At 38.8% G+C, this 16,302-nt stretch overlaps 1 protein-coding gene across 1 annotated transcript in view; it reads right to left on the reverse strand.

Annotated features, from left to right (window-relative positions):
• The window catches only part of lrch2 (leucine-rich repeats and calponin homology (CH) domain containing 2), a 56,498-nt gene extending 45,972 nt beyond the window's left edge, over positions 1–10,526 (reverse strand). Inside the window, exon 1 of the mRNA XM_041801066.1 lies at positions 10,271–10,526. Within this exon, the coding sequence (XP_041657000.1) occupies positions 10,271–10,526 (256 nt within the window). The remainder of the gene's footprint in view (positions 1–10,270) is intronic.
• Between the last annotated feature and the right edge of the window lie 5,776 nt (positions 10,527–16,302).

Raw genomic sequence — 16,302 nt, forward strand, 5'->3', positions numbered from 1 at the left:
AATACAGTTTTATTTCTAAAGTTTAAGTGTGTATTTCCTTCTGAAAGAGACGCCATCTAAGATGAACGGCTCTGAAGGTAGCCGCCAGAATAAACTGTCTGCAGCCAGACCCCTCACCTTTTTTTTTTTTCCATTTTCCTTCAGCTTCAAATCAATCTAAAAATAATTTTAGCATTCAACCACAGCTCATTCTTTTAATCTAGAATTTTAATCCTTTTAAAAACAGCAAATCATATGTTAGCATTCACTTATTCCTCAGCTTACAGTTATATTGGCTAGAAATCGTTTTGCATTGTTCAGTTCTTAGTTTCACATCCTTTTAAAAATTAAAGAAGAAAGTCGTTGCATTAGCTATTAGCTAAGGATGCTACGTTACCACATCTTTCCAGACTGAGTACAGGTACTTACATGTGTGTACTCACTGACAGACAGTCAAATATGAGTATACATGATAAAACCATAACTGTTCTTTCAAATAATTTAAAGTTAACTTTATATTCAAAATATGTTCTTCATCCCTCCTCTTGACAATTTATCAGTGCATAGTTCAAATTTATAACATCATGCTTTCAAATTATACCAACTATCTGCAATGTGTTATGAGTATGAGTGCTTAGGCTTGGTATCAGCACCAAAACCCAATACTGGTATTGGTGTATCCCTAATCAGGTCATATGTTGGATTAGTTTAGATAGAACCAATTCTCCTCTGGATTGTAATTATTTGTTGTATTTTAGCTTACTTATAAATCTGGAATGAATGGAAATTTACATTGTGTTTGCATGCATTCAAACACTGGCTATGCCAACAGGAGTAGTCAGTTAAGTATCTCACCCAAAGAAAAGAAAAAGAAGGAAAGATGAGGATTGCACGACTAAGCTTGCATCATCAGATCTATAAAAAAAAGAACCCAGTCATTGGCCATGTTTTACTTAAGGCCAGTCCAGAGATGAGTCTCTTGCATGTCAACTGACTGTGTGAGATTTGGCCTGGGGAGGTCTCTGGATCAGCTGTATTTGCACATCTTTTTTGTGGGGGGCTGTCTGCTGGTGCTTTAATAGAGCAATTTATTTTAACTCTCGCACTCAAGGTCAGGCACAAACTTTGTCCATATGTAGGCCAAGCTTCACCCTTACACACAGTCTAAACTTCCCCTCCAGCCATTTCATCAGTGCACACTCAGCAGCCACATACCACATACTTTTCATTCAAACACTATTTTTTAGCTTGAAAGGTGATATTTCCAAAGGGGCTGTGAGCATTAAAGCATTAATCGCCGGGAAATTCTGGTCCATAATTAGTGCATTTTTTTTTCTTGCACAATTAATCTCATACTTTATCGTCCTTTTCAGCAACCTTGGTTAAGCCACTGCAGCGTCTCCCCACAGCCACAGTGATTCCTCATTCCACTTAAAAAACTCACAAACAGCTCAGCAGACAAGTCATCTGCACCCTGTGTTACTAAACATTCTTTACTGCTCCTTCATTTCCTTTTCAACTATAACACATTTCATGTGGTTAAGTTAATGTCACAATCTTTAATCTACCAGAAATTCCTTATATTGCTTCAAAATAACAGCAGGTCTGTACCCAAACAGGAAGTCAACTACCCTTAATTTAAGACATTACAAAAATCTAAAATGAAAGAAAATAACTTTAAATGCAAAATGTGGCATTTTGAAATGCAAATAAAAAGACGATAAATCATGATTATTGAAGAAATTCTGGTGTTTATCATATAAAATGTACCTTTATTTATTTGGTTTTTGTAAAATTAATTATGTTTTATTTAATAAACTGCAAATCGATGGCGTGGGGCCAAAACCTTGTATCATGATTTTACACTGTTTTTCATAAATTAGGGCTACAAGTCACCTGAAAAGTGGGGATTTTGGAGAAAGGAGGTTTTGGCACAACACCAGTGAGATGTAGTCTTAGACTTCTTAAATATGCTGACTAGGAGATTTTTTTTCTCACTCATCATCTGCATTAGAAATACTGTCTGCACATGTAGTTTAGCATTATAATCACCTACCAGTGAACAAATTGACATGTAAATGATGTCACTGCTGACTTATGATGAAACCAAAGCGTTCATAGAATATGAAAACTTGAAAAAACTAAGCACAAATGACAAGAAAGAGATTCCCTTTTTATTTCTTAGGACTTTTATAGATTATATTTAAGTTTTAACAGTCCTTATAGATTATATGCATTATCATATGCTAGATAAATAAAAGTTGCTCAAGCAAATGCCACACAGACACATAAAGATAGGTTTTACTTTGTTGAGATGTAACATTAGCAGGTAAAGGGTAATTATAAAGCCTACAAAATATGAGAAAAATGTGATGCATGATTACATTGTTATTGTTAAATGTTGCAATAACAATATGTGACAAATAGACAACAAATAGAGTGTATACAGTGCATTCAAAAAGTATTGAGACTCCCGTCACTGTGTTCAATTTTGTTGTGTTGCAGCTTGATGCTACAGTTGAAAAAATCATTTCAACATCTCAGCTATGGTCCAGAGAAATGGGAGGAAACTGAGCCAAATTCCAAGTGGTTTTGTAAAGGGTCTGAATATTTATGCCAGTGTGATATTTCAGTTTTTTATTTACAATAAATTTGCAAAAAAAACTTAAATTCTGTTTTCACTTTTCATGATGTGGTACTGAGCGTAGATTAATGAGAATTAAAATGTTTTTTTTTACTGTAGCATCAGGCTGCAACATAACAAGTGAAAATGTGAAGGGGTCTGAATACTTTCTGAATGCCCTCTATGAGTTGTAACTGTTATTTTTTTTAATGTAATTGAATATAGTTGTGAGTGTGATCATGACTGATTGTGTGTCAAGAGTTGTCAGCCCTGTGATTGACCTGCAGCTGGTCTAGTGTGTACACCACCTTTTGTACATTGGCAGCTGGGATCAGCTCCAGTCTCTTGTGACTCTGTGCAGGATAAACAGTGTAGGTAATGGCTGGATGGATGTTTTTTATGTGTAACTTGACAGCTGTGCTTGCAACCTGTCCCTCCTAATCCTATATAAATCAAAAAGCACCTTTTTGCCACTAATTTAGCATGTAGAATAAAAAACCACTTGATTAAAGGGACTGAAAAAACCATAACAAGAGAAATGAAATGCCACTTGATTAATCAAGAAGTACCCTATTGACGAACAGATCAATAGACATAACATACTGCACCACTAAGATTAGAAACAACAGCATTTACAAACTAATATTAGTATGTTTTCATGATGTTTTCTAGCATTATACTCTGGCCTAATTTACTCATACGTTCTTTCAACTCTTGTGATGAACAGGCCGCTCTTTGTTTCCCTTCCAGCTCTTAAAATACCAACGTGCCTGCAGATCGCGCTTTAACTTCTAAAGAATCTTAAAAGACATGTGAGGTTCAGCTGTCTGCACAGACTTCTAACAAAGATGATCAATGTCATATTTAAAAAATGTAGAGTTCATTACTGTGAGAAAGAAACCCAAGGAAGCATTAAGTCTGCCATCTGTTATAATGATTTGAATGATTCACACCTATAACCTTTTTTACAGCTGATGATGTGCCAAACTCTAAATATCATGTGGGAACATTCTTTACTCACAGATATCATTTCACTCTTTAAGTATCATTATCCATGTAGTTAGCAGTGGCCACATCCATGTGATAGCTGAAGCTTTGTGTTGCTGCTGACAGGTATGCATATGTCTTGTCTAGACATGCAGAAGCACATGAAAAAAGGAGCCCTGAGGGAGGACGTACTAGTTGGGAATGTAGATTTTGTTCAAGCAGCACTCATGTTGCTAGGATCCAATTCTTTGTGTTCTGTCTGCCATGTAAAATATCTGTTTCTTGGTGCACATCGTTTCAGTAGCAACCCAGCCATGCCTGTCATTGCTCACAAATAAAGTCCGGACAGGCAGCTCAAATATTTAATGTATTTAAAGTCATATGGAGCACAATGTTGAAGTAGCTCAGGGTGTTTGAATAAGTTGACCTGCAATGTGCTAAGACTTTAATGAGCTGTGACATTTAGGGTATTTACTTAAGTCAATTATCAAATTCCAAAGCATGTTACTGTTGTCCTTGTGGCATACGTCCTTCACATACTGCCTTGAAGGGCTTAACTCCTCAGGAATGTAACAAGGATTTACTTTGAAGATTCACTTTGTGTTTCCACTCAAAACATGGAATATTCATTTGCCACCTGTTCAGCCAGCCAGTTCTCTTCAGAAGTCTGAACATGGTGCACTTCACACTACACTTGTGCAGCTTTTGGGTTGTTCTTGGCTGTCAAATCACTACAGCATGAATCCTTGGCTGGCGACAGAAATCACACTTACTTATCCTTCCTCTGACCTCACATTTAACAACCAGCAACGAGCTGGTTGTTAAATATTTAACCAAATTCTCCCATGGAGGGGAAGCTGCAAAAACTCAGATCTTCTTGAGTCTATTTGTCCAATTTCTAATCAGAAATATCTAATTTTAATGATTACGAGCCAGATTCTGGAGAAAAATCTCAATAAAGATCTTATTTCAAGATATAAAAGCATGTAAATCTCACTCAACAAATAAAAAATCTTGCTGCACTGGTTGATATCTTTACTTTCTCAAGTTATTCAAACCTTAAAACAAGATGTCATTCTATGTTTGTATGGTGAATGTGGCCTGAAAGGAGTGATTTTCTCATTTGGGGCTTCTTTGATAGAGTAGCAGAAGACAGGGAGAGAGAAAGGGGAAGACATGCACAATACAGTTACAGGACCAGGAATCAATCCTAAGAACCAACCCAAACTGTGTTAACAGTGTCACCAGTTAAGCCGACACTAGTTCAACTGTGACTTTAGTTGTAGCAGACAAAATAAATTATGGGGACATGTTGTGTCTTAAATAACACATCCATTCAAGCATTTTATGATCATTAAAAAATGTGATTTAAACACTATTTTAAATACTACCATATCTCTGAGGCCCACCCACACTTTGGGAAGTACTGCTATGAACAGTGCACTGAGGACTACAGCCTCTGCCAAATGAGCCAAACTGGTGCCTATAATTAGGTATTTCTGACTCAAAATTAGACATATACACTTTGAGTTTTTGACATGTACAAGAATGAGCGAGAAGACAGAACATCTGTCGTGTGAAGAAATAGTCTGTGCAATCTTCATTTTTCTGCAGAGTCGCAATAACCCAGTAAAACATATAAACTAAATCTCCTGCGTGACCTACATTCTTACATATATTGTAAATAAGTCATTACGCTTCCTTAGAGAGCAAACAAAGTTTGGGGTTTAAAAATATATTTGTTTTATTCCTCGGAGTAGCATCACATATAGCACAGCAGCTTTGTTGTGTGTCTTTAAACTAAGTGCATGGTGCTGTAGTGTCTTACGCTGCATGTGCTTGTACCCTCTGGGGCAAGTTAATGGTAGGCTGAGGCATGCTGGGATAAGAACCTGAACATCTGCCCAGGTTGACGTACCCCCCTCTCCTCAGCCTCTTCCTCCAAGGTCAGGGCAGCAGCTCGGACTCCTTCATCCCCCCTCATGGGAAAACAAAGTGAGTGGAGACAAACTGCCAGAGCACACAGCAAACAGACACCCCTGTGTGAGCCGGCCTCTCCCTTTTCTCTGTCTGCACACACTGCTGCCTTCTGCTGCTCATTAGTCAGATGGGGGCCACTCACTTAGACCCTCCTCTCCATATAAAAAAACATTTAACTCCAAAGAAGGCAGAGGGGTGGATTGAATTTATAATCATGCCTAATTAATAGTCGGCTACCATTCTGCTTCTTTAAGTTCAGATCTAAATAGTCTGCACACAAACAGCTTAAGACTGTGGGAGAGAATAAAGTGCAATGACATTAGTGATCAAAATAGCTCTCCGATCAATAGGTCTTTTCTTCTTTTAACAAAAATAAAGTTGTTACCCAGGTACAGATAAGAAAAAGGAAAGATGCACTGGTTTACATTTAAAAATGTGAAACACTGTGAAAAGGACAAAGAAAGGACCATCTTTAATTATCACATTTGGCTTGACTGCATTACTTAATCTGAATAAACTTGATTTTAATCAGATGGTAAGGCTCCTGCTATGATCAATCCAGTGAAATATAAAGGCTGTGAGGTTGTTAAAATGCTTGATACTTTAAACATGATTTAAAAATGATATGATCAGTTAATAAAAATACCAACAATTGGTAAAACAGCTGCACTGGAGAGGGATGAATAGTAGGCATGCTTATGCACATGGTCTAAATTGTATAAGTACATTAGCAGAGTTATGGTATAGAAACTTTGGGATCGTGTAAAGGAGTTGCTTGCAATTTTTGGTAACTAATATCAACAAATCACACAATATTAGATGCCTGAGGTTTTTCTTTCTGTTGCAGCACATGTATTGTATTGTTCAATATTTACTAATGTCACACTGAAGTGTAAAATTCTAGTATTGTGATGACCCCAGAAGGCTGCATGCAGCATAGTAAAGCGATACTGTAAAGCTGATGTATAGGGTGGTGCTGCTGTGAAGTGTTGCTCTATCTTTGCACGTTAGAGAGTGAGACTTCCCCCCGGCACACCTTTTGTTCACAGCATCCAAATGAAGATGTGAAAACAAGTGAAAAGACGTCAGAATTCACGGTTAAGGGATTAGTTACAATGTTAGCAGGAGATGAAAGCTGTGACAGAAATGTGTCATATCTCTTTTGATCACTATCAACGTTATATAATGTGCTCTCGTGAGAGCAGCGGCAGTGCGTGTGGACTTGTTTTAAAGAAAGAGAACATGATCAGTATAACAGAGTCTTCTAACGAATGTATTGTAAACTCGGCCAGGCAGTCCAGAAATAGTACATTATAACTTCCTGTTGTATGCAGCGCTCCTCTGAAAGGCTGTGCATGATGTTAAGCAATACAACTTGACAGAGCATATGCAGTATAGGATGTTCACACAGTCCAGGCAAAAGCTACTACACTGTATCCAAACACAGACAGTGGCTACTTTATTAGGTACACCTGTTCAATACTTGTTAAAAGAAATAAGTAATTAGCCAATCACATGGCAGCATCTCAATACAATTAGGCATGTAGACGTGGTCAAGACAACTTGCTGAAGTTCAAACTGAGCATGAGAATGGGGAAGAAAGGGGATTTAAGTGACTCTGAACATGACAAAGTTTCCGGTGACATGGATTTCAGAAACTGCTGATCTACTGGGATTTTCATGCACAACCATCTCTAAGGTTTATTTAGAATGCTCAAAAAAAGAGAAAATATTCAGTGAGCAGCAGTTGTGTGGACCAAAATGCCACGTTGATGTCAGAGGTGAATAGGCAGACTGGTTTGAGATGATAGAAAGGCAACAGTTACTGGAATAACCACTCACTACAATCAAGGTATGCAGAATTCCGTCTCTGTCTCTGAACACACAACACGCCAAACCTTGAAGTAGAAGGGCTACAGCAGCAAGGAACCACACTGGGTGCCACTCCTGTCATCTAAGAACAGGAAACTGAGCCTACAATTCACACAGGCTTACCAAAATTGGACAAAAGAAGATTATTAAACATTGCCTGGTCTGATGAGTCTGCAACATTCAGATGGTAGGGTCAGAATTCGGCTTGAACAACATGAAAGCATGGATCCATCCTGCCTTGTATCAACGGTTCAAGCTTGTCGTGGTTTAATGGTGTGGGAAATATTTTCTTAGCACACTTTGGGCCCCTTGGTAGCAATTGAGCATCATTTAAATGCCACAGCCTACCTGAGTATTGTTGCTGACCATGTCCATCCCTTTATGACCACAGTGTACCCATCTTCTGACGGCTACTTCCAGCTGGATAATGCACCATGCCACAAAGCTCAAATCATTTCAAACTGGTTTCTTGAACATGACAGTGAGTTCACTGTACTCCAATGGCCTCCACAGTCCCCAGATCTCAATCCAAAAGAGCACCTTTGGGATGTGGTGGAACCGGAGATTTGCCACATGGATGTGCAGCAGTCAAATCTGCAGGAACTGCATGATGCTATTATGTCAATATGGACCAAAATCTCTGAGGAATGTTTCCAACACCTTGTTGAAACTATGCCATGAAAATTTAAGGCAGTTCTGGAGGCAAAAAGGGGTCCAATCTGGTGTTAGCAAGGTGTACCTAATAAAGTGGCTGATGAGTGTCTATCACATTGTCTGGGTCTGGTTTGGAATCAACACTGATGAGGTCTCATCAGATTTGTTTTAGTCACTCTCCAGGAGATACAAAGTAATTTTAAACTTGGCCTGACAATGAATTTTTTGACTGGATTGATTTAATGTGGGCACTTCAGACAAATGCTGTGATTTGAGGTCCATGTTGGCTGTCTAGTTTTGCATTTTTACCTGTCATCAGTGTGTCATTGATATCATTAAGTTTATTATTTTCCTAATTGCCTTTCTCTGTTTGGCCTTGGCCTTTTAAAAACTGGATCTGTGTGGATTTAAATGACCTGTTTGCATGTGTGGATTGCTGGGAGAGTAGGAAGTGGCTACTGGTAATCAGAATAAATAAAAATAAAGATTAGCTTTATAGTAGGGCTGTCAAGATTAATCAAACAAATCATGATTAATGACAATCTACAATTATTGCACACGCTTTAAATTGCGATTAATCAGATGCTTTATTATCAACAAACTTTGGTTAATCCACGTCAGCGTCTCCCTGCAGCCACAGTGATGTAAAGTAAGTCCACCGTTGCTCCTTAGTGTCTCATTTTACTTTAAAACTCACAGACAGCTCGGTGAACAAGTCAAAAGTCACCTGAACCAAGTGTTATCAGTTACCTTTTTTACAGTTTATTTATTTCCTTTTCAATCCATAACAACTTCCTTTTTCTGTCATTATGGTGATGTTAAAGTCTTAAATCAACCTATACAAGTAGGTCTGTCAGTAGATCAGCCTCAGTGTAAGACTGCAGGAAAATCTGAAAATTGCACAGAAACAAGTTTAACATGCAAAGAGTGGAATTTTAGAATGTGACAAAAAAAGGGTGCAATTAATCACATTTAACTACAGAAATCCTGAGATTAATCATGATTAAAAATGCCCTACTTTATACCAATCTGAATTTTAAAAATCATCATCTTCATTTGTGCCAAAAACTTCTGCTCAATGTTAACCAAGCCTGCGTCCTACAATATCCTTGCATGTGTTTAAATCTGTCAGTTTTCCAAAAGGTTCAGATCAAAATCTTTGAGCTGAAAAATTGAAACCCCGTGGGGAATGGGCTCAAACAAGAAGCTTGCCATAAGCTGCAAATGGTGGAGAAGCACCAGATGGTATATGTGGACATCTCAGAAGAGGAACTGTCGCTGCGAGATCCTCTGTAATTGAGATGTCCATGATAATGACAAAGAGTGATTTATTGTAAGTAGGAAATAAGCCCTTCCTTAAACAGCCATGTCTGATACTAATGAGAAGGCTTCAGGAAATATGAGCCTTGCTGACCTGTAATGACTGTGCAGAACACAATGGAAATGCACCACCAAAGATGTGATTCAAGCTATCAGTTTAAATATGAAACCAAAGCAGATCAGTTTCTTCCTCCTCTCTGATGCATTATGGGCAATATTGGCATATGCACCCAGGCAGGCGTGCAAGCAAGCAGGGGGGTGAGGCTGCAAGTCTACACTGCATCTTTTGTCTGGTTGTGCTGAAAATACATGAAAAAAAGGTAGAGCATGTAGGTGCAGCCTATCACATGCAAAGCGCAAATGAGATTCAATGAGGAAGATCTACAACCAAGCCTCTCGGTTCATTCATATTCTGCTCCAGCACGGCAGCAGCAGCCCCCCGGTGCCAAATCAACTGCGGCTCGGAGTGCGAACCGCTGCACAGCGCCTGGCTTTGGGTGCGCCTGCCGTCTCATTCATGTGTCTCCTGGGGGAGAGACTGAAAGCTGCTGGCGTCGACCAAAACAACCACACAACAGCAGCCGAGCCCCTCGTGCAGTAAAGTGGTGTGATATATGAGTGTGAGTGGACAGTAATTACAACAAGGGTGTGTGTGTGCTTTCACAGACGGCAACCCAGTGGACGGTATATCCCTTTAAATTCTGTCACCTATATATTAATGCGCTCAAGTCAGACAGAAACGCACAATGAATGCGGACGTGCTGCATCCAGACACATAAAGCAGATTCTAATAGAAGCACATTGTCTGGGGCGAACTCGTGGTTTCCTCAAGCCCACGCATGCACAGCCACCCACCTGCTTGTGTCGTATCCGTCAGATCGTAGCTCATCCCCGGGTACTCCCTCAGCTTCCTGCCGCTCAGGTTGAGGATCCCGGAGCAGACCGCATCCTCCAGAGCTCGGTCCAGGCTGCGGGCCGTGTGGTGCTGCTGCTGCTGCTGCTGGTGCGGCGGCTGGAACTGGCTGATGCCCGGGCTCCAGTGAGGTCCACTGGGGTAGTGATGGCTTTGTAGAGCCGTGACAGCTCCCACACCTCCCTGACTAGACGCCATTTTCGTAAAAAAGAAATTACTCTTACAATAATAACAGCGCACAGCGGCAGACTCTCCGCCCATGCGCATACGAGGTACATTCCCGGGACGGACGCTAGGGGATGGGCTTCTTCTTCTTCTGAGGTGCTGCTGCTGTTGGTGGTAGTGGTGATGATGATGATGATGGTGGTAGTGGTGGTGAGCAGGGGTTGGTGGCCATTTTAGGCTACCCTTCCTCCACCTGCTCATGTTAAACTCCTAACAGGGCCCCTATACAGTCAGGAGACAGGGGCCCTAATGCTTAACTGCATATTTCCTTACATTTGGCCCCCAGTGTCTGGAGGGCAGTTATGATTAATCACTGTAATAGAAAGCAATTTCATGTACAGCAGTGCAAACAATACAAAGTGTCATCTGGTGCCACATGCTCTCAGGGGTGGGTTTAGTCATTTTGAGGCCCCGGGCATAGACTATGTTTTAACCCGATGTTTTAACCCAACAAAGCCACATAACTACAGGTCCTACCTAGTCTGAATTATAAATACATACCCGAATATCCATCAGTACTCATCACCTCCTACAGAAGAGCATCATTACCCACCTCACAGAAGAATGTAACATGTTTCTTGGTGAGGCGATCCTTATTAAAAAATACAGAAAATATATGTTCATTGTTGGAACAATATCTTTCCTTCTGCCACAAACAATAAATTTGTACTGCTTGTCTGCCAATTTACCACATAGTAACCACAAATCTGGTGTTTCAATATTTCTATAAGGGTCTATCTCAGTATAATTTGACATTTTGGGGCTTTTAAAGTGGCATAAACATTGCTCATAGGGAAAGAGGTCCTCTCTTTGGACTTATTTGGACAATTTAAATCTATTTTGATGCTCTTTTTCCCTCTTGGGGGGCCTTATTCAGATTCAAAATATGCATCTTAATCAATGGGAAGAATTTTCACACATAAATCTAATCATTAGACTTGTACCTCAGATTTGATGCTCACAACTATACCTTAAAAGGCCCCAGGTATTTGCCTTATTTCGCCTAATGGTAAAATGGCCCTGCATGCTTCTACAAGCCTAAATTACATAAAAGAGTCTTTGATTTCCTCTTGCCAATATTGTTTATCATCAGCAGATGGCATATATTAAATACAGTGCGTTCGGAAAGTATTTAGACAACCCTCACTCTTCAGTTTTGTTATGTTGCAGCCTGATGCTACAGTAAAAAAAATCTATTTTTATTCTCATTAATCTACACACAGTACCCCATCATGACAAAGCAAAAACAGAATTTTAGAAATTTTTGGTAAATTATAAAGAATAAAAACAGAAATATCACATTGACATAAGTATTCAGACTCTTTGCAGCAACATTTGAAATTTATCTCAGGTGCCTTACTTTTCTCTTGATCTCTGCTGAGATGTTTCTACACCTTGATTAGAGTCCACCTGTGGGAAATTAATCTAATTAATCTGACAATGCATGTAGACAAAAACCAAGCCACGAGGTCAAAGGAACTGCAGAGCTCAGAGACAGGATTGTCGCAAGGCAAAAAAAATTATGTCGCTCGGTCCAAGAGCACAGGCCTACATCATTTTTTAGTAGAAGTGTAGACGAGACTTCCATCTAGCCATTCTGCCATAAGCCCAGACCAGTGGAGGGCTGCAGTGGTGTTTGTCCTCCTGGAACTTTGTTTCATCTCCACACAGGATCTCTGGAGTTCAGTCAGAGTGACCCTCAGGTTCTTGGTCACCCCTCTTACTAAGACCCTCCCCCAGTTTCTCAATAACCAGCTCTTGGAAGCGTCCCGGTTGTGCCAAACTTCTTCCATCTGAGAATTATGGAGGCCATGGTGCTCTTGGGATTCTCCTGGTCTCAGATGCTCTTAAGAAGATGTAAAATAACTTGGAGGCAAGACACATGTGGGTGCACAGTCTTTTTCAGATGAATTTAAAATTGTGGTCAATTTTGTCAAATACTTGCTGTTTAAATGTGTTATCTTGTGTCTCTTAAACATTTTGATTTATTTGTATCTCTTATTATGTTTTATGTAGCTTTTTGTGCACTTTTTGAGTTCTTTCAAACTAAATAGTTTTACATTTACTTAAGTATATTCTGGGGAAGTGTACTATTTACATAACATCTGTTACTGAGCAAAGAACTAATAAGGGCGAGAAAAGAGGTCTGAGTTTTCCACAAAATGTGTGAAACTAGTCAGCTGTTTATAAAAGTGTGCCTTTAATTAAACAGCCTAGTAAGAGATCGACATCATCTTCATGTTTCTGCTGTGCAAATAAAGAAAAGATCACATTACTTTAAAAAGAAACTACTTACTGCTCAGTACTTTGAGTTGCTTTAAAATGATTAATTTTACTTTTACTTTAGTAGATTTATACACTAGTGATTCTGATTTTACTTTAGTAGATTTTAATCAAAGTAACTGTACTTTTACTTTAGTACAACATTTTATAAAATAAAGAATCAATTTTGTTATTCACAACATGACTGAATCATGTACAGGAAAAGTTCAGCAAAGAAATGGGAGGTATTGCTTTGTTCACAAGGGCACTGTTGACACAGTCACAAAAAAACAGAAGGTCCTCTCCAGAAAAACACAATACTCTTTCTTTAAAGAAATGAAGGTCAGTTTTACCCCACAATGGTACTTGTTAGCTCATGTGCAGCCAATTGAATACATTTATTCTACAGCTTACAAAAAGTCCTTGTTATATACTGGCACACTTAATTATTGAATGAATGAGTTTAGTTTCTTTACATTGATCTTTCTAATAATCAAGTGCATCTCAAAAAATTAGAATATCATGAAAAAGTTCAATATTTTTTGTCCTTCTTTTCTGAAAGTGAAACCCACATATTGTATAGACTTGCTACACATAGAGTGAAATATTTCAAGCCTTTTTTCTTGAAATGTTGATGATTATGGCTTACAGATAAGAAAACCCACTGAGACACTGAATTTTGGGTTTTCTTATCTGTAAGCCATAATCATCAACATCTCAAGAAATAAAGGCTTGAAATATTTCACTCTTGTGTAACAAGTCTATATAATATATGGGTTTCACTTTCAGAAAAGAATGACAAAAAATACTGAACTTTTCATGATATTCTAATTTTTTGAGACGCACCTGTAGTTCCTCTGGTCAGCCATAACGACTCCCACAGTTTTGCTGATTGATTTCTCAACCCAGAATGTCTATCAAGTGCCTCCCAGGCCTACGAAATGCAGCTCTGCTCTATTCTATGAGGACTGCAGTATAGCACCATATGATACTTGACATTTTATGGCCTTTAGCTCCAGCATTGAACACTTTTGTGATGACCTTTGCAGTGAAGCACACCTGCAACAACTGCCCGTACCTTTATGAGCGCCTCTGGTTTTAACACCTTTTACTTGATGGACTGACCAAGAAATACCTCACTGTCATCTATTCTCTTGCTGACTGTGCAGTTTTGTGGTGGTGTGTGTTTTATAGCCAGTTAATTTATTATTTCTAAATAAATAGTTAATTATCACAGTTTTAACATCTTATATGTTGTTTATGCTCTATTCTGATTAAATTACAGGTTTGTGAGATTTGCAAACCACACAGTGTCCCAACTTTCTTTAAAATCTGGGGTTTACATTTGGACTAAAAATATGGGTATTTTGTTACATAGGTTACAGAAATAACTGAATATATGTGTAAACTTTAACTGTATTCTTAAATTACAACAGAAATACTAGTTTTGCAGCAATAGCGTGAGCAGATTGTTTGTATCAGCCAAAGAAGTAGTGTGTTTTTGTTGTAGTTGCTTATTTTGCTGATGACTCGCTCTTGTTTTTTTCTGCTGCTATGCTCATCTCACTGAACATGATGTACAAATGGAGAAACAGAGAGAGGTCTGGAATGATTACAGGAAGAAAAATGAAAGTTAAATAAAGGTGTGTAACAACAAGATCATCCCTGAAGTGTTGATGTTACCTGTCACTGCTACCACATCATCAAGAGATTTCAGAGCCATCGTCAGCAAGTTTGGATGTGATTACAAGATGTTGACTGTTTTAAGGTTCAGAGGAAATGTGAGGAAAAACAAGAGAATTGCTTGCTTCGCAAACTTAAAAACAGATCCAGGCTCTCCCAAAAATCGAAGGTATAACTTAGTATTTTACAGCGATGCACTTTATGGGTTGCACCATCTGTCTCTCTCAGATTTAAATGGGCTCCATGGTACTGCATGAGAAGACAGAGAGCCAGAATTAATGTTGGCAAGAAACAGTCCTCTTAGGAAAGTCCATCCCACATTAGAAAAGATATCAGAGCTTTTTATGCAAATAACATCAGCCCTATCTACACAGAAGAAGAGATGAAGCCGTCAAAGAAAAGAACACAATGCCTACTCTAAACATGGAGGACGCTCTGTGACGTTTTGGGGTTGCCGTGCTGCCTGAGGCACTAGTGCTTTGAATCTGTGCAGGCAAAGCACTGTGCAATCGCAAGACTATTGAGGCATTAGGAACAAAACACAAACAGTGCAGTGTCATAAAGCTATAGTTGCAGGTCATGGGTCCTCCAGCAGGATAATGAGCCCAATTTGCACAGAGTGGATGAGAAGGAAACATTGTACCAGAGGAGGAGAGCTAGAATCCTCTCTTCTGTAGTCCCCAGTGGCTGGATGAGTTACCCAACCACATTTGGTCCAAACAGTCCCTTTCTACCGCCGAGAAAGTTTAAGACCCAGCTCTACTGGAACGCTTGGTGTTCCACATGATGATGACAATACCGAGGTCTCAATTAAAAAGCATGCTTCAATACAACCGGTGCATTGTCCCTCAAACCGCATAGCAGCACATTTGTCCAATTGGACTTGAGGCAGTTTGTAGCACTTACTAATGCTAGTCCTTCCTGTCAAGATCCTTGCTTATGTCATGCCTTCTCTCAGATGTACACTGCTTTGCTAAATGAAGCTGTAACACTTTAGCTTTGAAGCAAGTGGCCCACTGTAACACTATAAATAAGTCCCAGTGAAAAATGTGCAAGATTCTGTAATTTGAGAGAAACACCTCAGCTTACTAATGCAAAAAACTGAAGCAATGTCTAGAAAGTCTTCAGCAATGAAGAAAAAGGAAAAGGAAAAATTCTTAAACTTAAGTTTAAGAAATTGTATGAATGCTTTTATAAATTGCAAAAACTACAAAAAAGTTGTGAGTATTGACATTTTTGTTGCTATTTTTATTTTTGTACAGTATTAAGCTGTAAATCAAAACTTTCCATTTCATTCTGTTTAATAAGACATAACATGGCTGTCTCAGCTTCATAAAGAGAAGAAGAGAAGACTTTTAATTTCCAAAAGAAAAAAAATACTTGGCCCCAGTATTCTAAACTGTGTATCTCTTCAGTTAAATTTTTGATTTTATTTTGGGGTTTTTAGATCCAGTTATTTTATGGTGTTCCAGTTTGCACCTTTATTTTAAAGCTCCACTGAAACACTTTAAGTTTGATTTGTTGATTTTGGCGCCTCCCTGTGGACAAGTACGCTGTCACTTTCTTCTGATCATCAGTAAATGTGTGAGTTAGTGTTTTTTTTATGTTCTGAAGAAAAATCTCATCCTGTTTTCTTTAAATAGTCACTTGTATATCTCACTGTGAATCACTGCAATGCAAAAAAGACCCACTGCTTCTGATACCTACCCCCTTTGTTTGAATCATACATTAAAATAACTTTTTTATTTATAGTCAGTCTTGTTGATTATGACATCACTTGCTTTTTTGGGGTCTACATTGACAT

Source organism: Cheilinus undulatus, linkage group 12 (assembly GCF_018320785.1).
Source record: "Cheilinus undulatus linkage group 12, ASM1832078v1, whole genome shotgun sequence".
Classification (NCBI taxonomy): Eukaryota; Metazoa; Chordata; class Actinopteri; order Labriformes; family Labridae; genus Cheilinus; species Cheilinus undulatus.